This window comes from Dipodomys merriami, unplaced genomic scaffold (genome assembly GCF_024711535.1).
Source record: "Dipodomys merriami isolate MVZ:Mamm:240054 unplaced genomic scaffold, mDipMer1.0.p SCAF_16, whole genome shotgun sequence".
In the NCBI taxonomy this organism is placed as follows: Eukaryota; Metazoa; Chordata; class Mammalia; order Rodentia; family Heteromyidae; genus Dipodomys; species Dipodomys merriami.
Genome location: NW_027202937.1, coordinates 11,472,992 through 11,499,022, shown reverse-complemented (window position 1 = coordinate 11,499,022; position 26,031 = coordinate 11,472,992). Strand labels below are relative to the sequence as shown.

The window sequence follows — 26,031 nt, the reverse complement described above, 5'->3', positions numbered from 1 at the left end:
ACTTCCAGCTTTTTCTGGGTAATTTATTTGATTTGTTTTGTTTTTTGTTTTTGGGTCCGGTCATAGGGCCTGAACTCTGGGCTTGGACGCTGTCCCTCAGCTCTTCAGCTCAAGGCTAGTGCTCTACCACTTGAGCCACAGCGCCACTTCCGGCTTTTTTCTTTTTGCTTATGTGGTGCTGAGGAGTCGAACCCAGGGCCTCATGCATACAAGGCAAGCGCTCTACCACTGAGATACCTTCTCTGGGTAATTTATTTGAGATAAAGAGTTTCATGGACTTTTCTGCCTAGCCTGGCTTCAAACTGTGATCCTCAGATCTTAGCCTCCTGAGTAGCTAGGATTACAGGCGTGAACCACCAGTGCCTGGCAAAATGTGACTCTTTATAGATACCTGAACCTCAGGAGCTGGTTAACAGCCATTTATTTATTCCTAAGAAAAATGCCTTCTGAAGCCTTACTATCCTCTCCTCACACCTCCAGTTGCAAACACAGTATCTTTCTCTTCTCTTTCCCTCTCAAACCAATACCAAGGTTTAAACTCAGAACATCACTCATACTTGCTTGGCTTGCTTGGCTAATGTTCTAGCATTGGAGCCCTAGCCTTTTGCTGGTTATTTTAGAGATGGGAGTTTCTCAGACTTTCCTGGCTGGGCTGGTTTTAAACTACCATCCTCCACATTTCAGCCTCCTGAGTAGCTAAGATTACAGGAGTGAGTCAGCAGAGGTGGGCTCAAAATATTTCTTTCATGCACACTGGGTTCTCATTAAGAGGAAATGTGCAGAGCCAGGCACGGATAGCATGAATTTTTAGTCCCAACCACAAGGAAAGCTGAGTCAAGAGGATTACTTGTGCCCAGGAGGTTCAGCCATTGATTTTGATACATAATGAGGCCCTGTCTTAGAAAAAAAGAAAGAAAGAAAGAAAGAAAGAAAGAAAGAAAGAAAGAAAGAAAGAAAGAAAGAAAGATGAATTTAGCTGTATATTACATCATCTCCATTTTATTTTATTTTATTTTATTTTTTTTTTTATTTTTTTTTTTGGTCCGGTCCTGGGCCTGAACTCTGGGTCTGGGCGCTGTCCTCAGCTCTTCAGCTCAAGGCCACAGTGCCACTTCCGGCTTTTTTCTTTTTGCTTATGTGGTGCTGAGGAATCGAACTCAGGGCCTCAGGCATGCAAGGCAAGCGCTCTACCACTGAGCCACCTTCCCAGCCCCTCCATTTTATTTTATACTTTCCCTTCTTCCTAGGCTGCTACCGTCAGCAGAAGCTAATGGGGAAGTTAGGCCTGGGAGATAGAGGAAGAAGGAATGAAGGGAAAGGGGAAGTGTGTGAGAAGGCCCTTAGAGGAGACTGGTAGAAAGAAGAGCCGGCAGACAGATAGACACTTCAGCCTGGTCTCTCTCCCTATCAACAGCCACCAGTATCTGCTGAACTATGAGCCAAACCAGGGACTTACAGGGTAGGGAAGCTGAACTGGCAGTAGGAGATCCTGGAGTAAGGAGAAGGGCATGACTGGGCTGGGGAGACAGAAGGGCAGAATTGGGGTGACCCTGGGCTGGGTGTAGAGGGAGGAGAGGAAGGGAGGGGTGATTAACCTCTGTGTCCCTCAGGAGGAAAAGCTTTTGGATTGCTGAAGGCTCAGCAGGAAGAGAGACTGGAAGAGATCAACAAGGTAAAAAGAAGTACTGAGGGGCAAAGCACGGCTTGGTACAGAAAGAGCCAACTTTTGACCCTTGCTCTTACCTTCCTCCCAACAGCAGTTTCTGGATGATCCTAAATACAGCAGTGATGAGGATTTGCCCTCCAAACTGGAAACCTTCAAGAGTGAGAGGAAAACTGTGGGGTAGAGAGGGAGCCTGGAGTAGGTGGAGGGAGGAGGGGGGACACTAGGATTTCCCCAAGAACCCAGAATGGCCAGAAAAACACACAGCTGCCTTCTAGGGTGGGAAGAAGGGCATCTGACTCTATGTTCCCCTCCCGTATTTCAATCCTTTCCCCTGACTTGTCGTTTTTCAGCATCTTCTCTAGCTCCCTCCACCTCAACAGGGCCCTCAGTCCTCAATCCCACTTCCTCTGTCTGTTCATCCCCCTCCCCCTTCCACACTTTCTCACCTACCTAGCATAAGTCAGCCACCTCTTTCTGTCTCTTACCCATGACCCCTACAGCCAGCATTTACCATGTCTGCTCTCTCCCTTCATTCAGAGAAATACATGGAGTTTGATCTGAACGGAAATGGAGACATTGGTGAGAAAAGCGTCATGTGGGGGGAGCATGCAAATCCAGGCAAAGGGAGGTCTCCTTTATTTACTCCAACCCCCATGCATGGGAGAGGGCTGTCCTGCCTCAGTAGGAGGGAGAGTGGGAATGTAGAGGTGCAGAAGAAGAGAGAGGAATTCCCCTTTCTTCCTATCCTCTGTGTGTGTGTGTGTGTGTGTGTGTGTGTGTGTGTGTGTGTGTTGGTTGTGGGGCTTGAACTCTGGACCTGGGCACTGTCCCTCAGCTCTTCAGCTCAAGGCAAACACACTACCACTTGAGCCATAGTGCAGGCTTTTTCTGTTTATGTGATGCTGAGGAATCGAACCCAGGGCCTCATGCATGTGAGGCAAGCATAGAGTGGCAGAGCCATTTAGCTACCTTCCCAGCCTGTTTTTTTCCTATTTTGATCCTTTGCCTTCAGATATCATGTCCCTGAAGCGAATGCTGGAGAAACTTGGGGCTCCTAAGACCCACTTAGAACTAAAGAAATTAATTGGAGAGGTGTCCGGTGGCTGTGGGGAGACATTCAACTATCCTGACTTTCTCAGAATGATGTTGGGCAAGAGATCGGCCATCCTAAAAATGTGAGAGTCTGGTTCTAACCTCCTCTCTGTGTAACTGCTTTCTTCTCCATTCTCAGTCCTACCCTTGTCCACGTATTACTCAGCATCCACTCTTTCATCTTTTTTTGGCCAGTCGTGGGGCTTGAACTCTGGGCAAGGGCTCTGTCTCTCAGCTGTTCAGCTCAAAGCTTGAGCCACAGCTCCACTTCCGGTTTTCTTGTAGTTTATTGAGATTACAGTCTCATAGACTTTGCTGCCCGGGCTGGCTTTGAACTGTGATCCTGAGATCTCAGCCTCCTTACCTTAGTAGCTAGGATTATAAGCGTAAGACACCAGCGCCCAGCTTTTCTTTTTTTTTTTTTTCCAGTCCTGGAGCTTGAACTCAGGGCCTGGGCACTGTCCCTGGGCTTCTTTTGCTCAAGGCTAGCACTCTACCACTTGAGCCACAGCATCACTTCCAGTCTTTTCTGTTTATGTGGTACTGAGGAATGGAACCCAGGGTTTCATGCATGCTAGACAAGCACTCTACCACTAAGCCACATTCCCATTCTTTCATTTTGAGGGACTCTCTGACTGTCCTATGGTCTTTGTTTTTGTCAGTTGTGTGGTTTGAACTCTTGGCCTGGGTGCTTGTCCCTGAGCTCTTCAGCTCAAGTTGAGTACTCTACCACTTGAGCCACAGGGCTGGCTTTGAACTGTGATTCTCAGATCTCAGCCTCCTGAGTAGCTAGGATCACAGGTGTGAGCCATCAGTGCCCGGCTTGTCCTATGGTCTTTATGCTATTCTCAACTTCATCTATTGCTCTAGTTCTCTTATTCTTCCTATCCTTACCTCCCACTTCACCATCCTCTTCTAGACTCTCAGCAGTCCATTTGTTCCCTTGGGAGTTGTCCCCTGATGCCTATGTCTATTTCAGGATCCTGATGTATGAGGAAAGAGCCAGAGAACAGGAAAAACCAACGGGTCCCCCAGCCAAGAGAGCTATCTCTGAGTTGCCTTAATTGGGCAACATGGAAAAAGAAGACAAATTGTGAGCCAAAGTTGAACTAAATTAAATAAATCAATTTTCCTGCCCCTCTCCCCCAGTCAAATCAGCTTGGTTTTTATTTGGGGGATTTTTAACTCACTGGGTTTGGTTTAAAACTTGCTGGGCAGGGTGGCTCAAGCTTGTAATCCTAGCAACTTGGGAGGAGATCAGACATCTTAGCTCAAGGCTAGTCAAGTCAAAAAGTTCACAAGGGCTAGGAAGGTGGTTTAATGGTAGAGTGCTTGCCTTGCATGCATGAGGCCCCTGGGTTCAATTCCTCAGTACCACATAAGTAGAAAAAGCCAGAAGTGGCACTGTGGCTCAAGTAGTAGAGCATATTCTTGAGCTGAAGAGCTGAGAGACAGCACCCAGGCCCAGAGTTCAGGCCCCATGACCAAAAAAAAAAAAAAAAAAAAAGTTCACAAGATTCCATATCAGCCAATGGCTGGGTGCAGTGGCATGTATCTGTCATCTGCAGGAACTCAGGGAAGCACAAGTAGGAAGATTGTGACCCAGGCCTGCCTGGGGCTGGTGGTGTGGCTCCAGAAGTAGACTAATTCAAGTTTTGTTTGGCTTTTCTTTGGTCCTGGAGCTTGAACTCAGGCCTTGAGCTCTTCAGCTCAAGGTGAGCGCTCTACCACTTGTTCAATGCTAGTACTCTAGCACTTTGACCTACAACACCATTTCCAGCTTTTTGGCAGTTAATTGGAGATCAGAGTCTCACAGATGTTCTTGCCAGGGCTGGCTTTGAATGGTGATCCTCAGATCTCAGCCTCTGGAGTAGCTAGGATTACAGTTGTGAACCACTGATGTGACGCTTCTTCAAGTTTTATTATTATTTGAGAACTTGAATGAATCTCTATGGATGACTGAAACAACTAGTGTCTGAGGGTCATAGTTTATAAGATGCCCAGGCAGAAAAGTCTGTAAGACTCTTATCTCCAATTAACCACAAAAAAGTGGGAAGTAGGGCTGGGAAGGTGGCTCAGTGGTAGAGCGCTTACCTTGCATGCATGAGGCCCTGGGTTCGATTCCTCAGCACCACATAAACAAAAAGAAAAAAGCTGGAAGTGGCACTGTGGCTCCAGTGGTAGAGCGCTAGCCTTGAGCTGAAGAGCTGAGGTACAGCGCCCAGGCCCAGAGTTCAGGCCCAGAGTTCAAACAAACAAACAAATAAAAAAAGTGGGAAGTAGAACTATGGCTCAGACAGCAGGTCTGAGAACTGAGGTCCAAAAGTCAGCCCAGGCTGACTCATTCTGTCTGTCTCTCTCCTTCCTTCCTTTTTTCTTTTTGCCAGTCCTGGGCCTTGAACTCAGGGCCTAGACTCGGTCCCTGAGCTTCTCTCTGCTCAAGGCTCTTAGAGCTTTACCACTTGAGCCACAGTGCTGGCTTTTTCTGTTTATGTGGTACTAGGAATCAAATCCAGAGCTTCATGCATGCTAGCTAGGCAAGCACTTACCACTAAGCCACATTCCCAGCCCCTGGGGCTAACTTTTTCTAATTAACTAGCCAAAAGCTGGAACTGGAGGTGTACTAGAGCACCAGCCAAGTGAGAGTTTGAGGCTCTGAATTCAAGCCTCAATATTTGATCTCTCTCTCTCACACACACACACACAAAATGATGTTATATGAGTTAGTAAGTACTCTGAGGGTTTGTACTTTTTTTTTGTCAGTTGTTAGGCTTGAACTCTGGGTCTGCGCGCCATCCCTGAGCTCTTCAGTTCAAGGCCTAGTGCTCTACTACTTTGAGCCACAGGGTCACTTCTGGTTTTCTGGTGGTTAATTGGAGATAAGAGTCTTATGGACTTTCCTGCCTGAGCTGGCTTTGAACCTTGATACTCAGATCTCAGCCTTCTGAGTAGTTAGGATTACAGGCGTGAGCCACCAGCACTCACCTTAAATTATTTTTTTGTGCTTGAACTCAGGCCTTATTATATTCTTGCTTAGCTTTTTCTGCTCAAGCTTGAAAACAAGCCATCTTCAATCTTAATGAGCCTCAGGTTAAATTTTTATTTGAGGGTACAGCACAAATTTGTCTAGCATGCTTGAAGGCCCTAGCTTTAATACCCAGCAGTGCAAATAAATATATAAATGACACGTAAAAATTGGTTTCAGGGCTTGGAAGGTGGCTCAATGGTAGAGTGCGTGCTTCACATGCATGAGGCCCTAGGTTTGATTCCTCAGCACCACATAAGCAGAAAAAGCCGGAAGTGTCACTGTGGCTCCAGTGGTAGAGTGCTAGCCTTAAGTTGAAGAGCTGAGGGACAGCATCCAGGCCCAAGAGTTCAGGTCCCACGACTAGGAAAAAAAAAAAAAAAAAGGATTCATCTTAAATCTTAGTGAACCTTAGGTTAAATTATTTATTTTTGTCGGTCATGGGGCTCAAACTCTGGGCTTGTGCGTGGTCCCTCAGCAATTTAGCTCAAGGCGAGCACTCTACTGCTTGAGCCACAGTGCCACTTCTGGTTTTCTAGTAGTTTATTGGAGATAAGACTCATGGACTTTCCTGCCCAGGCTGGCTTTGAACCAAGATCCTCAGATATCAGCCTCCTGAGTAGCTAGGATTACAGGCATGAGCCACCAGCGCCCAGTGTTATTTTATTTTTTTGTGTGCTGAAACTGGGGTTTGAACTCAGGGCCTAGGCACTGTGTCTCAGCTTTTTCTGCTCAAGGTTAGACTCTATCACTTGAAGCTATAACTCCATTTCCTACCTTTTTGGTGGTTAACTGGTGATAAGAGTGTCTCAGCCTTTCCTGTTTGAACTTGCTTCAATACACAATCTTCAGATCTCTGCCTCCTGAGTAGTTTATGATTACAGACCAAGGTCTGGCTAAAATTTTACTTATTTGATGCTGGGGATTAAACTCAAGCTAATACCCCTAACCAAAGCTAAAATTGTTAAGTATGTCCTGAAAACTTTTCTGTCTTCATTGTCTCTATTGAGCAGTCACTTTATTTAGCCATGTCAGCTAGGCCTCCACTCATTTGCTCATGGCACCTAAGTGCACCGTCTCCTCAAAATTAATCAAGTTCTAGCTAGTTATTCACATCTAGTAAGTTTTATTTTGTTTTGGTGGTACTGGGGTCTGGATTCAGGGCCTCTGACTTGCTGGGCGGGAGTTCTACTGCTGAGACACACCGTCTAGCCCCTTTTTTTCTCCAAGCACTTCCCCAGACATCGTCAGCTTTTATGCCCCTAACCTCTGTAATATTTTGTGCATATTTCCAGTGCTTCAAAATTGTGTTACTCATAATGATGTGAATAAGCAATAGGTCTGATGGGACCAGAGAGCTCCAGAGGGCTCTATTACAGTCAAATACTGAGACAAAGTACTATTATTTCAAGCATTAAAAGTCATTGTTGAGAGGATACAAATTGCAAAAAATATCAAATATAAAAATCATAAAAATTAGAGGATATTAAATTAAATGTCTTGGTCACTACTTGCCAATATTTTGATGAGTTGCTTGTTCCTAGTCTTTGTTCAAATGATTTAAACTATTCAAAAAGTGCCTGAGCTGGAGTGTCGATGATATTCCTTAGGACCCTGGGATTGGCCTACCTACCCCACTTCCATGATTAAATAAATGGAAGGCTAGGCTCCACTGATGCCTTCACCTCTCGAGAAAGGACGCGTGACCTGGGGTTCTCCCCGGGTCTACGTAAACTCCGCCTCCCGCTAGCTAGTCCTTCCCGTTCTCCCAGTTCCCCGTCTGGTCCGTTGGCAGGACTACCGGCTTTGCATCGTTTCCTTCCATTTTCAGCGTCCCGACGTCTCTCCGCTCCCATTTTCCCAAGGACGCACGACGCATGCCCCACCTCTTTCTCCTAGCAGTCGTCGTGTAAATTCTGCGCCCCAACCGCCTACTTGACCGGCGCCGCAGTCCCGCCTCCTCTACGCGTCTCAACGGCCGACGCTGGAGGCCTACTTCCTCAGCCAACCGGCATCCTAGCGCCTGTAAGTCCCTCCTCTTTATGCAAATAACCTCTAAAAGCTCACCCAATCTTTTTTTTTTTTTTGTGGACAACCTTAGAAGAGGAATAGGATGGGAAAGGCCCCGCCCTTTATGTAAATTAGGGGGCGTATCCAAAAGCGGAGGGAGGTGGGGGGGTGCTCCCGGGGGCGGCGGTTGCCCGGATGGGCCGTTAGTCGGAGCCCAGCGCGGAGTGAGCGAGGGAGACGGGAGGAGCCGAACCCGGCGCCATCCGCCGCCATCCGTCCCCGCCCCACCGCCATCCGCCCCGGGGAACCACTAAGCCCCGGTCCCGGACCCCCGCGCACCCGGCCAGGTGAGTCTGGGCGAGCAGAGCGCTGACACCCTTTTCCGGGGTGGGGGCGCCGGCGGCGGCGGCGGCGGTGGCGGCGGCGGTGGCGGGCCGGGGAGGGGGGGCGGGGGAGGAGGAGAAGCTGCCATTAGCCGCCGCCATTTTGTCCTCCTGCTGCCGGCCCTGCCTGCCCCTCCCCCTCCGGTACCTCTACCGGGACCGGCACCTTCAGCACTTCTCAGGTTCTGCAGCCTGCCCCTACCCACCTACCGTTCTAGCTTCTGAGGACGACCCTGCTCTTCCGCTCATCACCCCCTCCCCCATGCTCACCCCATCTGTTGACCCCCTCTGCGCCGCCCTGGGGTGGGCCGCGGCTGACCTACCTCCTCTTGAAGGGTCTTCCATATTATTGGATCCTCTTCTGTCTCCCTCCGTTATAGTTCCCCCTTCTTGGCCCTCCTCTTTGCGTCGAGTCACTCCCCTTCTGGAACCCAGCATCTTTGCCCCAGTCCTGTTTTGTCACTTTTTCTGTTAGCCCTGTCCCTGTCTTTCTTCCTCAACCCCCTTTTTCTTGTGGGTTTCTGGACACTGCCTCTTCACTTTCTCCTCATCTCTGCTGTTCCTGCTTCCCTATATTGGTTGTTTGCCTGCCTTTATACTAATTCCTTTTTTTTATTAGCTTTAGTTTATTCAATCTAGGATTTTTCTGTCTCTTTTAGATTCCTATATTCATTTTTTGACTGACTACCTATAAATCAACTCCTGTCCTCTCATCTCTTGCTTGTCATAAAGTTCTCTCCTAATATTGGCTTTCATCCTGGACCTGCTTTCTCCCCCCCCCTCCATGTCTCCCTCCCTCACTCTCCCTCTTTTATTTCCCCCTGTCTCTTACTATTCCCACACACAAATGAATGCTTTGTTCCTCTAGAATGGATTGAGGATGGAGTTTTTGGTCTGATTTTGGAGGCGGGGGCTCTTAAGGAAATGACTGCTGGACATTTTTAATGAGAATAGGACAATTAAGTTGGTTCAGGCCTTGGCCCTCTTGTGTCTGGCCCACAGTTCTCAGGGTACCTCTTTAATGCTTTTGTTTTTCTCAGTTCTATATATAAGGGTAATCAAGGCCCACTAGTATTTTTTTCTGGAGACAGGATTGTTTCCAGGAGCCAATGTTGGGGCAAGTTGAGAAAAAGATTGAGTTTTCTAAATACCACTTGGGGTTCTGGAGCCTAGGAGTATGTAGAATTTCTATCCTCATGGGAATTTGTTTCGTACCAGCTCCCAGTGTCAGGGAGCATGCTGGCAAATCCTAAAACTCCCAGCATACCTTCCTTCAAATCTCCCCAGATGGGACTTTGGGCTGCTGGGAATGGAACTTGGGGCACAGGAGCCCTGGGGCATTATTAAGAAGCTGGTATCTAATAACTTGGTGGGTCTCAAGGCTCTTTTCCCTGTGTGATGGAGTTGTAAGCTGCTTTCTGGTTTTCTCTGGTGCTTAGACTAGGCCCATTTTAATGTAGGTCTCTGAAGTGATTTTGGTGGAGAGAGATTTTTTTCCTTTGGGGAATAATGAAGATGATACTACCCTTGCTACAATGTCACAGAGGACATGGTATTTATATGAGGATATAGATTTTTATTTGGTTTTCCTTGCTTGGCAAGGAGGTGTCTGGAAGGTAGAGGAAATATGGTATTTGGGCTATGGGAGCTGAGCAGGTAGTAGTTTCTTAAAGGGTCTGGGCCAAAGGAAAAGATGAAAGGGCTCCAGATCTGGTTCCCTAATAATGAGAATGAAAGGAAGCTTCTAGTCTTTTGTATTTTGTGTAGAGGGCAAAGACTGAGACACCTCTGTCTGGCCCACAGGCTCCGGCACGTTTTGGGGGAGGTGCCTGCAGGACCCAACTTACTCAATGAGCTTCCAGCGCAATGTCCGATCGCTCGGGGCCGACTGCCAAGGGGAAGGATGGAAAGAAGTATTCCTCGCTCAACCTGTTTGATACGTATAAGGGCAAGTCCTTAGAGATCCAGAAACCCGCTGGTGAGGGTCGTCCTACAACATGCTCCTAGTAATTGTGGCTAGGCATGTATGGGGTATATAGACTTTAGAGGTTTTGGGGGGGAAACAAACCTAGTACTATAGTAAAGATAGGAAATGCTTAGAGAAACATTGGAGACCTCCCAGTTTTACCTTGGGACCTGAAAAGAGGGTATTGGCCTCTGGGTGAACACTTGTTACCCTCCTACAAAGGCGTGTCTTTTGTTCCCTGTCATTGGACACGTAAGAATTGGAGGCAAAGAAATGTGAATTTGGAGAAATCTAGGGCCAGCTTGCTCTCCGCAGGCTCAAGATCAACCGTACTACATAGAAACAATGAATATAAATAATCTCATGCTTCCCAGTAGAGATTTCAAAGGCTATTACCAAGGGAAGAGATAGTTTTGAAGAGAAATTTGGAGTAGGTAATAGGATATTGAGGATGTATGTGTAAATGGGGCCTGAAGTTGAAGTCTGTCAGATCTCCTATGTGAGACATTTTTGACCCTCTCTCCACCTTTTCTTTAGTTGCCCCTCGCCATGGCCTGCAGAGTCTTGGAAAAGTTGCCATTGCTCGGCGTATGCCACCCCCAGCCAACCTTCCAAGCCTGAAAGCCGAGAACAAAGGCAATGACCCCAATGTCTCACTAGTGCCGAAAGACGGAACAGGATGGGCAAGCAAACAGGAGCAGTCCGACCCCAAGAGGTACACAATTTTGGAAGCACCTAGGATCCATGAGTATTTTAATTTGAACTTTGGCATGAATTGAAACTTGGTCTAGTCCAGCCAGAGCCAGAGCCACAGCTTATTTCAGGCTTCTTGTTCGAAGGCTAAGAAATGATACCTTTAGCTTTCTTCCAGATGGAGAGAAAGCATGGAAAAAATACAGAACATGGGCTGGGAAGGTGGCTCAGTGGTAGAGCGCTTGCTTGTCTTGCATGCATGAGGCCCTGGGTTCGATTCCTCAGCACCACATAAGCAAAAAGAAAAAAGCCGGAAGTGGTGCTGTGGCTCAAGTTGTAGAGCCCTAACCTTGAGCTGAAGAGCTGAGGGACAGCGCCCAGGCCCAGAGTTCAGGCCCACTACTGGACCCCCCCCCCAAAAAAAAAAAAATACAGAACATCCTATTCAGGGTGGCAGAATTATTTTGTCATATTTGTAGATGGGAGTGGTAGGAATTAGAATACTTAGGAGTATCTCAGGCTCTGGATGTCCTTTCTCATTTTACCGTCCCCTCAGTTCCGATGCCTCAACCGCTCAGCCGCCGGAATCGCAGCCACAGCCGGCTTCACAGACGCCTGCCTCCAACCAACCGAAACGACCCCCAACAGCCCCCGAGGTACCTAACAAACTGAAGGGGTTGGGAGAAGAATGGCTTGTTGTTCTTCCACCCACATTACCATTTATTATCTGTCTGTTTTCCTAGAACACTCCTTCCGTTCCAAGCGGAGTAAAGTCCTGGGCACAAGCCAGCGTCACCCATGGAGCCCATGGAGATGGTGAGTTCAGGGTAGCTGTTTGGGTAGCTGTATTGGGGTATCATGGGAGTCGAGTCAGGAGCCCTGCACTATGCCCTCAAAAAAGTGTCCTTGGTCTAAAGGCTATTCATGTCCCATGTTCAGTTCATGGGGCATAGGATCAAGGTTAAAGATTTGAGAGATCCTAGAACTGACCCTGTCTCTTAGGGAACGGACACCTATTCCAAAGAGATGTTTGTATGGTGTATCCTTAGTAAATGTTACCCTCATCTCAACAGGTGGAAGGGCATCAAGCCTACTGTCGCGATTCTCTCGAGAGGAATTTCCGACCCTGCAGGCGGCTGGCGACCAGGACAAGGCTGCCAAGGAAAGGGAGTCTGCCGAACAGTCGTCTGGGCCAGGACCAAGCCTCCGCCCCCAAAGTGAGTTGTTGCCTTTTAACCAAGATATTAACCTATCCCATTCAGAGCCAAGTGTTGGTCTATTTATCCTATTTAGTATGTTTGCTTCTCCTCTTCTCCAGTATCATTAATCACTCCCCCTTTCTCCTTTCCTCTCTCTTTCTCTATAGATCCTACAACTTGGAGGGACGGAGGTGGACGTGGCCCTGATGAGCTGGAGGGCCCGGACTCCAAACTTCATCATGGTCATGATCCCCGGGGGGGACTGCAGCCTTCAGGCCCACCCCAGTTCCCTCCCTATCGCGGAATGATGCCGCCCTTCGTGAGTCTGGCTATCTTAATTTGAAGTGGTTGCACTGGAAACTAGAGTGTTAGGAATCAGGAGTTAGTCTTTGAGAGGCACAGTTAAAGCAGACATCAATGAAACAGGCTGGTGGGAGGATGATAGGCGTATAGAGTTGGCATTCTATTTGTCTGTCCCTCTGAGCAACTACTGTTGGGCCATTTTGCAGATGTATCCCCCATATCTCCCGTTCCCTCCGCCCTATGGACCCCAGGGGCCTTACCGATACCCCACTCCTGATGGGCCCAGGTGAGCAATCCAGGTCTGGGTTTGTGGTTGGGGGCAGGGTAAGCCTGTTGAGGGAGGAGATGGTTTTCTAGCCAGGAGGTTTGTCTTGTATGTGATCTTACAATGTTCCCTCTTTAATTGTGTTTCATTTTTCTTTCCATACACAGCCGTTTTCCCCGTGTGGCGGGCCCCCGGGGCTCAGGGCCACCAATGCGCCTTGTAGAGCCTGTGGGTCGGCCTTCTATTCTCAAAGAGGATAATCTCAAAGAATTTGACCAGTTGGACCAGGAGAATGATGATGGTTGGGCAGGTGAGTAGATGTTAAGGTTCAAATGTCTAGGGTTTTTTTTGTTGTTGTTTTTGTTGTGATTGCTAGGATTATAGGCAGAAGCCGCCAGTGCCTGGACTCTGTCCCTGAGCCTCTTTGTGCTCAGGGATAACACTTTACCAATTGAGCCACAGTGCTACTTAGAGCTTTTTCTGAGTAGCGTATTGGAGATGAGTCTCATAGGCTTTCTTGCCTAGGCTGGCTTTGAACCACGATCCTCAGATCTCAGCCTCCTGAGTAGCTAGGATTACAGGCGTGAGCTACCGGTGCTCAGCCATGTTTAGAGTTTATTGTTTGTTTGCTTTTTTGTTTTTTGGGTTTTTTTGGTTGGTTGTGGGGTTTGATCATGTTTAGATTTTAAAAAATGCAAAAGTGATGAGTGGTGTAGGAGCAAATCAGGTATTAATTGGGGAGGGGAAAATACATGAAGAAAAACAAAAGTCCTAGGAAAGTACTGAAAGGAGTTTTGTTGACCCAGACTTCAAGAGGAAGGAGTCATCATGAATAGTGCATCCCATCACGCGCTTCGTGTCACTTCCTATATACATAGGAAGGAATATCTGATTGGAGAGCAGAATGCTTAAATTACTAATCATTTTCCCCCCTCAGGAGCCCATGAAGAGGTTGACTACACTGAAAAGCTGAAGTTCAGTGATGAGGAAGATGGGCGAGACTCCGATGAAGAGGGAGCTGAGGGCCAGTGAGTTAAGCCATCAGATGTGGGGACTGTTTTTCTCAGGATAATATAATCTTAGAGGAGCTGGCTCACAGCTGAATTTAATTCCACTGTTGATCTGCTCACAGCAAGGATTCCCAGTCAGCTGCTGGTGAGGAGCGGCCCCCTGAAGCAGATGGCAAAAAGGGCATTTCCCCTGGCAGCGAACCGCCCCCTCCCAAGACGGCCTGGGCAGAGACCTCTCGGCCTTCAGAGACAGAGTTGGGGCCTCCTGCCCCAAAGCCTCCCCCACCCCCGCCTCACCGGGGCCCCACCGGGAACTGGGGCCCCCCAGGGGACTACCCAGTGAGTGTCTATAATAAGGGGTTGAGAGGGTCCACTTGTGGGAGGTGTGTCAGCTGACTAAAGTAGTAATGGAAAGCTATGAGAGAGGGGGCTGAAAATGGGTTCCGTAAACTATAGATGATGTTTGTTTTCCAGTTTTGGGGTTTGGACTCAGGGCCTGGGGTGGGGTGTCCATGAGCTTTTTTGCTCAAGGCTAGTTATGCTCTACCACTTTAAGACACAGTACCACTTCCAGTTTTCTGATAGTTAATTGGAGATAAGAGTCTCATAGAGTTTCCTGCCCGGGAAGGCTTTGAACTATATTCTCAGATATCAGCCTTCTGAGTAGCTAGGATTATAGGCATAAACCACCAGCGCTTGACTGAAGTATAGGAGTTAAAAGCAGCTCTGAAAAACTAGGAACATCTTTGCTACTAGGGGAGTCTAGAAGATAAATTGGGAGGTTGAATAAAGGCCTTCGTGTCTCCAAAGGGTAGGAGGAGAGAAAAAGATGAGGGGAAAGTTGTCTCCATACACAGGTCAACACTTAAGACTTGATCCTTGTATCTATAGATAGAGGCAGTTGATTAAGCTGTGAGTGAGATGGTAGAAAGCATAATGACTGATATCCCTTGTCTGCCTGTTGACAGGATCGTGGGGGTCCTCCCTGCAAGCCACCAGCACCTGAAGATGAGGATGAGGCATGGCGACAGCGGCGAAAACAGTCTTCATCTGAAATTTCCCTAGCAGTGGAACGGGCTCGGCGTCGCCGAGAAGAGGAAGAGCGGCGTATGCAGGAGGAGCGCCGGGCAGCCTGTGCTGAGAAGCTCAAGCGGCTTGATGAAAAGTTTGGGGCACCTGACAAACGGCTCAAAGCAGAGCCTGCAGCTCCACCTGCCCCTCCTGCCCCAGCTCCACCACCTATAGTCCCCAAAGAACTCCCTGCACCTCCAGCTCTGCCGCCAGCTCCAGCCCCAGCACCAGAGAAAGATGCTGAAGAGCCAGCCCAGCCTCCTCCTGCCCAGTCCACCCCCAATTCAGGTGTGGCTCCAGCAGCTCCCACTCTGGTGAGTGGTGGTGGCACAACCAGTAGCACCAGCAGTGCCAGCTTCGAATCCAGTCCAGGTATGGAGAAAGTAGATAGGTAATACTAGGTGTCAGATTTTTGCTTGGCTTGAAGGGTACACAAGATGGTGGGAGTGGGAATAAAGTAGAAGGAAGTTTTTGCTTTACTGAGTTATGGAAAGGGTCCCATCATAGGGGTTTCAGAGATCTGAAACCTTTCTCTAAGCCAGACACTTGTGGCTCATACCTGTAATCCTATCTCCTCAGGAGGCTGAGATCTGAGGATTGTGGTTTGAAATCAGCCTGGGCAAGAAAGTCCATGAGACTCTTAATCTCTAACCACCAAAAAAAAACCAGAAGTAGAGCTGTGGCTAAAGTGATAGAGTGCCAGCCTTGAGCAAAAAAAAGTTGGGGGGGGGGGGGTAGGGCTGAGAATGTGGCTTAGTGGTAGAGTGCTTCCCTATCATGCATGAAGCCCTGGGTTCGATTCCTCTGTACCACATAAACAGAAAAGCTGGAAGTGGCACTGTGGCTCAAGTGGTAGAAGAGTACTAGCCTTGAGCAAAAGAAGCTCAGGGACAGTGCCCAGGCCCTGAGTTCAAGCCCCAGGACTGGCTAAAAAGTAAAGCTCAGGGATAGCACCCAGATTCTAAGTCATTCCCCGCCGGCTCCCCCCCTACCCCCCCTACATAGGCCTAGAATGGAACAAGGCTAAAGAAAATGATTGGGGAGGGAGTCTCACAGGAAATTAGTACTAGGATCTTTGGCTCTGGAAGCCATGGAGAGTTTTTATGGTTAAATCAGGAAGGGCTTCAGCACAATAGATGTACAATTGAGCACTTAAATGAGAGCCTAGATTCTGTGATGGTATACATCTCAATGGATGAGGACACTGTTTTCTTCAATGCAGTGGAACCCCAGCTGCCTTCCAAAGAGGGTCCTGAACCACCAGAAGAGGTTCCTCCACCTTCCACACCCCCAGCCCCAAAGGTGGAATCTAAGGGTGATGGGGTTGGGCCTACACGACAGCCCCCCAGTCAAAGCTTGGGTTATCCCAAATATCAGAAGTCGTTGCCTCCTCGTTTCCAGAGGCAGCAACAGGTGAGATCTAGTTACCTCCCTCTTTTAGGGGCTGCTGCTCTCTGCTTTATTTATCCTTTCTGGGTGTTTCTGCCTCTGCCTTTGTCTGTCGCTGTAGTTTCCATCTAGTCCAGGTTTTTGTCATATTTGTGCTGATTTCCCTTGTGTGGGACTTTGATGACCTCTGTCTTTTGTTCTTCCCAGGAGCAGCTCCTGAAGCAGCAGCAGCAGCAGCAGTGGCAGCAGCAGCAGCAAGGCTCTGCTCCTCCTGCCCCAGTGCCCCCATCACCACCACAACCTGTGACCCTGGGAGCTGTTCCAGCTCCACAGGCTCCACCCCCACCCCCAAAAGCCCTGTACCCAGGTGCTCTGGGCCGGCCCCCACCCATGCCCCCAATGAACTTTGATCCCCGCTGGATGATGATTCCTCCTTACGTGGACCCTCGGCTCCTCCAGGGTCGACCCCCTTTGGACTTCTACCCTCCTGGTGTGCATCCTTCTGGTAAGGGGCTGTGGGATTAATGGCCATAAGTCATGAGTTGCCAAGGGAACAGAGTATTCTTCATTGCTCAGGATTTATTTAGGGAATTGATGGTTGCATAGAAAAACCAAGTGCTGTTTCACAAGAGCAGTTAAGGGCCAGACTTCATAGCAGCAAGAGGTGCCGCTTTGACAGGAATGAGGTTAAGAAGATTAAGGCTGGAGTGCCTATGAGATAGGATTGTTTTTCTTGTTTTCCTTAGGCCTAGTTCCCCGGGAGCGCTCCGACAGTGGGGGCTCGAGCTCAGAGCCATTTGAGCGCCATGTACCCCCCCTGCTACGGGATCGAGGCACCCCACCAGTGGATCCAAAGTTGGCCTGGGTAGGAGATGTCTTCACCACCACACCCACTGACCCTCGCCCACTCACCTCACCACTGCGCCAGGTTGCAGATGAAGAGGAAAAAGGGATGAGGTGAGTCTTGGTACTGAGGAAAATGAGAGTTATGGCCTGGTGAAAGGACCTAAGCCTAGGGTTAAGGTACTGTGGATTAGGAGAGATATAGGAATGAACACAAAATGAGTGTCTGATAGTTCATAACTGTTTTCTTTCTCCCAGCTAGTTTCACATATTTCCTCCTCTGGAGATTGGAGGTGCTTTTCATTCTTTTCTGTCTCCCTCTTTAGGAGCGAGACTCCTCCAGTACCCGCCCCACCACCCTATCTGGCCAGTTATCCAGGATTTCCAGAGAATGGAGCTCCTGGGCCCCCAATTTCTCGCTTCCCTCTGGAGGAACCAGCTCCCTCAGGGTCCCGTCCGGTCCCCTGGCCTCCAGGCAGTGATGAAGCTGCCAAGATACAGGCTCCACAATCCAAGAAGGAATCCCCCAAGGAGGAAACTTCACAGCTGACAGGGCCAGAAACAGGCCGAAAGCCTGCCCGTGGAAGTGGCCAAGGGCCTCCACCACCACGCAGAGAGAGCCGCACTGAGACCCGCTGGGGCCCCCGTCCAGGTAGCAGTCGTCGTGGAATCCCTCCAGAGGAGCCAGGGGCCCCTCCTCGCCGGGCAGGGCCTATAAAGAAACCACCTCCACCTGTAAAAGTTGAAGAACTGCCTCCTAAGCCCTTGGAGCAGGGTGATGAAACCCCCAAGGTCCCAAAGCCAGATCCACTCAAGACAGCCAAGAGCAAGATGGGGCCTAAGGAGACCCCACCAAGTGGAAATCTTTCTCCTGCACCAAGGCTTCGGAGGGACTATTCATATGAAAGAGTGGGTCCTACTTCGTGTAGGGGCCGGGGCCGAGGAGAGTATTTTGCCAGAGGGAGGGGTTTTCGGGGTACCTATGGAGGCAGGGGACGGGGAGCCCGAAGTCGGGAATTCCGAAGTTACCGGGAATTCCGTGGAGATGATGGGCGCGGAGGTGGGACAGGAGGACCAAATCACCCCCCTGCTTCCCGAGGCCGCACTGCCAGTGAGACACGAAGTGAGGGTTCAGAGTATGAAGAAATCCCTAAGCGTCGCCGGCAGCGTGGATCAGAAACAGGCAGTGAGACCCATGAGAGTGATCTGGCCCCCTCAGACAAAGAGGCCCCACCTCCTAAGGAAGGAGGTCTCACCCAGGCCCCTCTTGCTCCCCCACCACCTGGAGCTCCTCCTTCACCAGCCCCTGCCCGCTTTTCCACAGCCCGGGGAGGGCGTGTGTTCACTCCAAGAGGGGTGCCATCTCGGAGGGGCAGGGGAGGAGGGCGGCCTCCCCCTCCTGTGTGCCCAGGCTGGAGCCCTCCAACCAAGTCCCTGGTTCCAAAGAAACCTCCAGCAGGTCCTTTGCCCCCAAGTAAGGAGCCTTTGAAAGAAAAGCTGATAGCGGGGCCGATGTCTCCCATGGCCCGGGGAGGCAGCAACGGAAGCAACATGGGTATTGGTGTGGAAGATGGGGAGCGACCACGAAGACGACGACATGGGAGAGCTCAGCAACAGGACAAGCCACCTCGTTTCCGGAGGCTGAAACAGGAACGGGAGAATGCTGCCAGAGGGGTCGAGAGCAAACCCTCCTTAACCCTGCCAGCCTCCACCCCTGGGCCCGAGGAAGCCCTGGCAACAGTCACAGTGCCCCCACCACCTCGAAGGGCGGCTGCCAAGTCTCCTGATCTGTCAAACCAGAACTCTGACCAAGCCAATGAGGAGTGGGAGACTGCATCAGAGAGCAGCGACTTTGCCAGTGAACGCCGGGGAGACAAAGAAGCTCCCCCGCCAGCATTAATGACCCCCAAAGCTGTGGGAACTGGGGGCAGCACAGGTGGGGCTGGACCAGGCATTTCAACTATGTCTCGTGGAGATCTGAGCCAGAGAGCCAAGGATTTGAGCAAGCGGAGCTTCTCTAGTCAGCGGCCAGGCATGGATCGGCAGAACCGCCGCCCAGGCCCTGGGAGCAAGGCTGGAGGTGGTGGCAGTGGAGGTGGTGGCGGGGGGCCTGGAGGAAGAACTGGCCCAGGACGAGGGGACAAGAGGAGCTGGCCCTCACCAAAGAACCGGAGGTAGGTAGGGAGTGAACTTTAAGGTTAAAACAATGGGGGAGGAAGTAGGGTTTATGGCAGGGCATCATATATCTGAGGGCATGGATTCGTTAAAAATGCACTGGAACCAGGCACCGGTGGCCTGTAATCCTAGCTACTCAGGAGGCTGAGATCTGAGGATTGTGGTTCAGCCTAGGCAGGAAAGTCCATGAGACTCTTAAACTAAACCACCTGAAAGCTGCAAGTGGCGCTGCGGCTCAAGTAATAGAGCACTCGCCTTGAGCTGAAGAGCTGAGGGACAGCGCCCAAGCCCAGAGTTCAAGCCCCATGACTGACCAAAAATAAAAGGAAAAAGCACTGCAATTCCCTCGGTTTGCTGAGGCAGCTAGAAAGCATTTGGCAAAGTGATAGCAACGCTCTTACGTGGATTACAGAACTGTGTAAGTGGAAATCCTTAGGAGAAGTGGAGGAGTCATAGGTTGTTATGGGGAGAAGTTGGAAAACATGCTTGTGGGGAAACACTTTAACAGTCCAGTGAACCCTGGAGCTGACGCTCTGTTTTCTTCAGCCGTCCTCCAGAGGAACGTCCCCCGGGGCTTCCCCTGCCTCCCCCGCCCCCCAGCAGTTCTGCTGTCTTCCGCCTGGACCAAGTTATCCACAGCAACCCTGCTGGCATCCAACAGGCTCTGGCCCAGCTTAGCAGTCGCCAAGGAAGTGTAACTGCACCAGGGGGCCACCCAAGGCCCAAGCCTGGGCCTCCCCAAGCCCCCCAGGGCTCTTCCCCTCGGCCCCCAACCCGATACGACTCCCCGAGGGCCAACAATGGCACCAGCTCTGGTAAGCTGGGGAAGGCTTGGTAGGAATTCCTCTATCTCTAAAGAATGTTAGGTGATGGAGCAGGAACTGTATTGCCTGGAGGTTGGTGGGGTCCAGTGAGAAAGGCTAGAAGGAAGGATTGGGAGTTGGAGTAGGGAGGAAAAGCTCTAATCAGTGGTAGAGCAAGGTAAGTGCTGACAGTTTTCTATTTTCCCCAGACTCTCACTTCGAGGAGTCAGGGCCCATGGTGAGGGGGATGAGCGGAACTCCCCGGGACTCTGCTGGGGTTAATCCCTTTCCCCCAAAACGGCGGGAGCGGCCTCCCCGAAAGCCAGAGTTGCTGCAGGAGGTGAGCAATGGCACTGGAGGTTGTGCTTCATTGTACTCTCACTTCTTTTCCTTTTTAAGTTGTGAGTTAATATACATTTGTAATATGGAGTTTATTGTGATAGTTCCATACATACACATCATGTACTGTGAATAAATAAATTTCCACCACATTCCCATTGCTCCTTCCTGCTGGGTTTGGTGGGTTTCAGTGTGTGTGTGCGGGGCATGGGGGGAAACCTTTCAGTCCTCTTCACCCTTCCCTCACTCACTTTTTTTTGGGGGGTGGGGGGGGTCTGGTTGTGGGACCTGAACTCTGGGCCTGGGCGCCGTCCCTCAGCTCTTCAGCTCAAGGCTAGCGCTCTACCATTTGAGCCACAGCGCCACTTCCGGCTTTTTTTTCTTTTTGCTTATGTGGTGCTGGGGAATCGAACCCAGGGCCTCAGGCATGCAAGGCAAGCGCTCTACCATTGAGCCACCTTCCCAGCCCCCTCACTCACTTTTGAAAGGTCTCCGTTTTCTCCATGCTTTGCTTTTCTTATCATGTGTTCCCAAAGTTCTCATTAGTAATCTGTATTTATCTCTTACTACTCCTTAATTGCTACTAACCCCACAACTATGTCTCAGCTTTATACATTTTCACTTGCCAGCTAATTTGTGTTTTGTCCTTTGGGTTTTCTCACCTTTAGGAGTCTTTGCAATCTTCACATAGCTCTGGATTCTTGGGCTCTAAGCCAGAGGTCCCAGGCACTCAGGGAGAATCCAGAGATGCAGGCCCAGAGGCCCTGACCCCCCACATCTGGAATCATTTACATAATGGTGAGTAAAGCTGAGTGGAGGGAAGGAATGATGGAGGTTTAGAGTGGGGTGGGCTTTAGACTTTTCTCCTCTCACTGCCTCCATCCATCCTGGTTGGTGCTCTCCTGCAGCCACTAGCCGAAAGAGTTACCAGCCTGGCTCCATGGAGCCCTGGATGGAGCCTCTGAGTCCATTTGAGGATGTGGCTGGCACAGAGGTGAGTGAGGATGGGAGGAGGGTGCAGCTGAGCTGGGATACTATCAAACACTGGCCATATTTTTTATCCTATTCTGGGTCGTGTCTGGCTAATTTTACATGGATGTATCCTTCATTTTATCTGTATATGTGCATCAGTCAGGTATTGGGGTGCTCTCTGCCCCAACTTAACTAGCTCCTTCTCCACTCCTCTCAGATGAGTCAGTCTGACAGTGGGGTGGACCTGAGTGGGGATTCTCAGGTGTCATCAGGTCCCTGCAGCCAGCGAAGTTCCCCTGATGGAGGACTCAAGGGGGCAGCAGAGGGACCCCCCAAGCGGCCTGGAGGCCCCTCACCCCTGAATGCAGTTCCTGGTGAGGGTCCACCTGGCTCTGAACCCTCTGAACCTCCTAGGAGACGGCCACCTGCGTCCAGTGAAGGGGATAGAAAGGTAAAACAGGGATAGAGGAATTTCATCATGGCCCTCCCTTTTCTACTCCTTTGCTCTCACTTGGGCTTCCTTTCCTTCTCCCCAACTCCACCTTACTGTTTCCCAACCCAGGAGCTGCCCCGGGAGCAGCCTTTGCCCCCTGGTCCCATAGGCACAGAACGATCACAGCGTGCAGACCGAGGCCCAGAGCCAGGCCCCCTCCGGCCATCCCATCGACCTGCCCCCCCAGTCCAGTTTGGCACTAGTGACAAGGTCTGCATGGGCTGCATCTGAGTATCCTGGGTTGGAGAGAAGGGATGGGCTGTAGGTGGGACATCGAGGACACAGACCTGAATCATGGGACCATCTCTTCCCACATCACTGTCACAGGACTCAGACTTGCGCCTAGTGGTAGGAGACAGTTTAAAAGCAGAGAAGGAGCTCACAGCATCAGTCACTGAGGTAGGTGAAGAATGAGAGTTGGATGGGAAGGAAGGCCAGAGATTTCTAGAGAAGATTCATGAGAGTGATAGGGGCTTCCAGGGTGTCAGACATCAGTCTTGACAGTCTTTTTCCACCCAGGCCATTCCCATATCCCGAGACTGGGAGCTGCTCCCCAGTGCTTCTGCCTCAGTTGAGCCCCAACCCAAGAGTGTAGTTTCTGGGCATTGTGGCCCAGAGGCCAACTCGTCAGGCCAACGCCTGTACCCAGAAGTCTTCTATGGCAGCCCAGGGCCTCCCAATTCCCAGGTAAGCCTTATTTTTCATCTCGTGCCCTATGAGTCAATGAATAATCATTCTTTTTAGCCTTCTGTCACTTAAAACACAAGTATATACACCACCACCTTTTTCTTTCTGATCATTCCATTTTTATTTTTACTTCAGTGGTTAGGATGAGTTGGGTGGTATTTTTGTCTTTATAGCATGTTTGACTTTTCTTTTTTTTTTTTTTTTTTTTTTTTTTTTGTCGGTCGTGGGGCTTGAACTCTGGGCCTGGGTGCTGTCCCTCAGCTCTTCAGCTCAAGGCGAGCGCTCTACCACTTGAGCTACAGCGCCACTTCCGGTTTTCTGGTGGTTTATTGGAGATAGGAGTCTCACAGTCTCTCCTGCCCGGGCTGGCTTTGAACCGTGATCCTCAGATCTCAGCCTCCTGAGTAGCTAGGATTACAGACGTGAGCCACCAGCACCCGGCTTCAGCATGTTTGACTTTTCATCACTGGGATAATAGCTCTAAGAAAACAAGGGAGGAAAAAAACATTTTTCATGGTTTTAAAGGTTCCATTCCATTGTGGCATGTGCAGGACAAGGCACAACAGAGCACCTTCTTTCATGAGGATCAGCAAACAAAATGCCTGCAATACTGGGTTTTTCTCCTTTTTATTCCAGCCAGGTCTCTATCCCAAAAGATGCTATCACATAAATTCAGGGCAGGTCTTAGCTAATCCTCTGTAAATGCCCTCACTGAATACTCAGAGGTGTGCTTCTCTGCTCTGTTAGGTACCTCCAATGCAATCAAGTAGACAAGATTAACTGTTAACTCAGGGTGAGGGATCCAACCCAAGAGCTTATATATACTAGGGATACTCTACCAGTGAGCTGAATCTCTAGCCCCAGGTGAGCTTTTCTTGACCCAGAGGCAGTAGAGCTATTTCAAACTTGCTTTTCTCTTGCAGGTCTCTGGGGGAGCCATGGACTCTCAGTTACATCCAAACAATGGAGGCTACCGCCCTGGGACACCCTCACTACACCCTTACAGGTAAAATTAGATGCCTGTGGATCTCAGAAAGAAGTAGTGATGGGCTGGGAAGGGGCTCAGTGGTAGAGCGCTTGCCTTGCATGCCTGAGGTCCTGGGTTCGATTCCTTAGTACCACATAAGCAAAAAAAAAGCCGGGAAGTGGCGCTGTGGCTCAAGTGGTAGAGTGCTCGCCTTGAGCTAAAGAGCTGAGGGACAGCGCCCAGGCCCAGAGTTCAAGCCCCACAGCCGGACCCAAAAAAAAAAAAGAAGAAGTAGAGATAAGTTTTAGAGGGATAAGGAAAGAATTTTAGGGTACCAAAAGCTGTGGACTTAAGCATTGCTCATGCTAAATAAAAAAGTAAATAATTGGGGCTGGGAAGGTGGCTCAGTGGTAGAGCGCTTGCCTTGCATGCCTGAGGCCCTGGGTTCGATTCCTCAGCACCAAATAAACAAAAAGAAAAAAGCCAGAAGTGGTGTTGTGGCTCAACTGGTAGAGTGCTAGCCTTGAGCTGAAGAGCTGAGGGACAGCGCCCAGGCCCAGAGTTCAGGCCCCACGACCAGACACCCCCTCCCAAAAAAAAAAAAAAAAAAGTAAATAATTGGCTTCTTGACATATCTCTTCCAATTTTTTTTCAGGTCACAACCCCTATATCTACCCCCTGGCCCAGCCCCTCCTTCAGCACTGCTCTCTGGGGTAGCTCTCAAGGGCCAGTTTTTGGATTTCTCAGCACTGCAAGCCACAGAGCTGGGGAAGTTGCCAGCTGGAGGAGTTCTCTACCCTCCGCCTTCCTTCCTCTATTCTCCTGCTTTCTGCCCCAGCCCTTTGCCTGAGCCACCTTTGCTTCAGGTAATTAGAGGTGGGCAGCTGTTGGGTTTGGGGAAGAATGTCCCACGCTGGTGGCTCATGCCTGTAAGCCTCAGCTGCTCAGAAGACTGAGATCTGATGATCATGGTTCAAAGCCAGACAGGGCAGGAAAGTCCATGAGACTTACCTCCAATTAACCATCAGAAAAACAAAAGAGCTGTGGCTCAAAGTGGTAAAGTGCTAACCTTGAGCAAAAGAGCTCAGGGACAGTGCCCAGGCCCTGAGTTCAAGCCCCACAACTGAAGACAAAAAAAAAAAAAGGGCTGGGAAGGTAGCTCAGCAGTAGAGTGCATGCCTTGCAAACATGAGGCCCTGGGTTCGATTCCTCAGCACCACATAAACAGAAAAAAGAAAAGCTGGAAGTGGCGCTGTGGCTCCAGTGGTAGAGCGCTAGCCTTGAGCTGAAGAGCTGAGGGACAGCGCCCAGGCCCAGAGTTCAGGCCCCATGACTGGCAAAAAAAAAAAAAAAAAGTTTGAGGGGGAGGTCATCCTTTTTCTCATTCCCTAACAGGTACGCCAAGATCTGCCATCCCCTTCTGATTTTTACTCTACTCCTCTGCAGCCTGGTGGACAAAGTGGCTTCCTTCCTTCAGGGGCCCCTGCCCAGCAGGTACCTTGTCGTTTCCCATGCCCTTCATTTTCTCCATCCCATTTCTCTCCACCTCAGCATGCTCATTTGGATTTCTTGTTACAGATGCTTCTACCCATGGTAGACTCACAGCTGCCTGTGGTGAATTTTGGCTCCTTGCCGCCAGCACCACCACCTGCCCCACCCCCCCTTTCTCTGTTACCTGTGGGCCCTGCACTGCAGCCCCCCAGCCTGGCTGTGCGGCCCCCTCCTGCTCCTGCTACTCGGGTGCTGCCTTCACCTGCCAGGCCCTTCCCCCCAAACTTGGGGCGAGCTGAGGTACCTTGAGATGCTGCAGAACTCATGGGTAGAGATTCCAGAGTTCAAGATGAATAGTTAAGGAGGAGGGAGTGGTGGGGGAGGCAGGAAGATCTGGAGTTGAAGGCCAACCTGGTCCTTTGTAGAGAAACCCTGTGACAAGGGCGTTGGGAATGTGAATGAGAAGCATGAGATCTCAAATTTTTTCTTGTTAGCTACACCCAGTGGAACTAAAGCCGTTCCAGGATTATCGAAAGCTGAGCAGCAATCTCGGGGGACCTGGGTCATCACGTACACCCCCAGCTGGAAGGTAAACTAAATAGATTTGCCTGAAGGGCTTTCCAGGAGCAGGTCCTAGACTTGCCTTGAAACACCTTTCTTCCTCCCTTAGGTCCTTCTCTGGTCTCAGTTCCCGTCTCAAGGCCCCACCTTCCACTTACAGCGGAGTATTCCGCACCCAGCGCATTGACCTCTACCAGCAGGTGAAGGAGAAACTCATGATCTCTAAAAGCAAAAGTTACCACCTGAGTTCTTGACAGACCACTGTGATTTTCTTTTTCTGTATGTACCTATCTCTTAGGCATCCCCACCAGATGCTCTGCGATGGATGCCGAAGCCTTGGGAGAGGACAGGGCCACCTTCCCGAGAAGGGCCTTCCCGTAGGGCAGAGGAGCCTGGGTCCAGAGCTGACAAGGAACCTGGATTGCCCCCACCCCGCTGAGGGAGGTCCCCATCCCCCCTACCCCCGGGGCTTGTATATAGATTATAAATATATAAGGGGGAAAGGGGTGGGTGGGGAGGGGTTGTGGGGCTAGGGCCTCACTTTCCCTCCTCCCCCTTCCCCTGATCCCCTATCCCTGGGGCCGTTTGTTAAAAAAGAATAATAAAAGGATTTAAAAAAAATCCAAAA

General features: G+C 50.1%; 3 protein-coding genes and 1 non-coding gene across 4 annotated transcripts in view; 3 read left to right on the top strand and 1 right to left on the bottom strand.

Moving 5' to 3' along the window:
* Positions 1 to 8,945, bottom strand: part of Ncr3 (natural cytotoxicity triggering receptor 3) — a 24,512-nt gene extending 15,567 nt beyond the window's left edge. Inside the window, exon 1 of the mRNA XM_070024172.1 lies at positions 8,500 to 8,945. Within this exon, the coding sequence (XP_069880273.1) occupies positions 8,500 to 8,614 (115 nt within the window). The 5' untranslated portion in view covers positions 8,615 to 8,945. The remainder of the gene's footprint in view (positions 1 to 8,499) is intronic.
* On the top strand, positions 1,332 to 3,899 carry Aif1 (allograft inflammatory factor 1). Its single transcript, XM_070024170.1, has 6 exons — positions 1,332 to 1,459; positions 1,611 to 1,672; positions 1,758 to 1,824; positions 2,204 to 2,245; positions 2,679 to 2,841; positions 3,738 to 3,899. The coding sequence occupies exons 1-6, from the start codon at positions 1,435 to 1,437 to the stop codon at positions 3,820 to 3,822; spliced, it is 444 nt and encodes a 147-aa protein (XP_069880271.1). The 5' UTR covers positions 1,332 to 1,434; the 3' UTR covers positions 3,823 to 3,899.
* On the top strand, positions 7,976 to 26,031 carry Prrc2a (proline rich coiled-coil 2A). Its single transcript, XM_070024171.1, has 31 exons — positions 7,976 to 8,140; positions 9,980 to 10,154; positions 10,680 to 10,857; positions 11,392 to 11,491; positions 11,579 to 11,651; positions 11,909 to 12,052; positions 12,202 to 12,353; positions 12,544 to 12,623; positions 12,770 to 12,912; positions 13,540 to 13,630; positions 13,735 to 13,951; positions 14,581 to 15,055; positions 15,906 to 16,096; positions 16,280 to 16,577; positions 16,819 to 17,029; positions 17,242 to 19,089; positions 19,637 to 19,905; positions 20,103 to 20,233; positions 20,901 to 21,030; positions 21,141 to 21,226; positions 21,422 to 21,655; positions 21,767 to 21,907; positions 22,025 to 22,096; positions 22,217 to 22,384; positions 23,308 to 23,390; positions 24,007 to 24,217; positions 24,747 to 24,845; positions 24,930 to 25,142; positions 25,337 to 25,431; positions 25,513 to 25,603; positions 25,702 to 26,031. Exons 2-31 carry the CDS (start codon positions 10,043 to 10,045, stop codon positions 25,840 to 25,842), a joined length of 6,477 nt encoding a protein of 2,158 aa, XP_069880272.1. The 5' UTR covers positions 7,976 to 8,140; positions 9,980 to 10,042; the 3' UTR covers positions 25,843 to 26,031.
* On the top strand, positions 10,352 to 10,482 carry LOC138828542 (small nucleolar RNA SNORA38). The gene has a single exon (XR_011372290.1). It is a non-coding gene; the product is annotated as a small nucleolar RNA SNORA38 (small nucleolar RNA).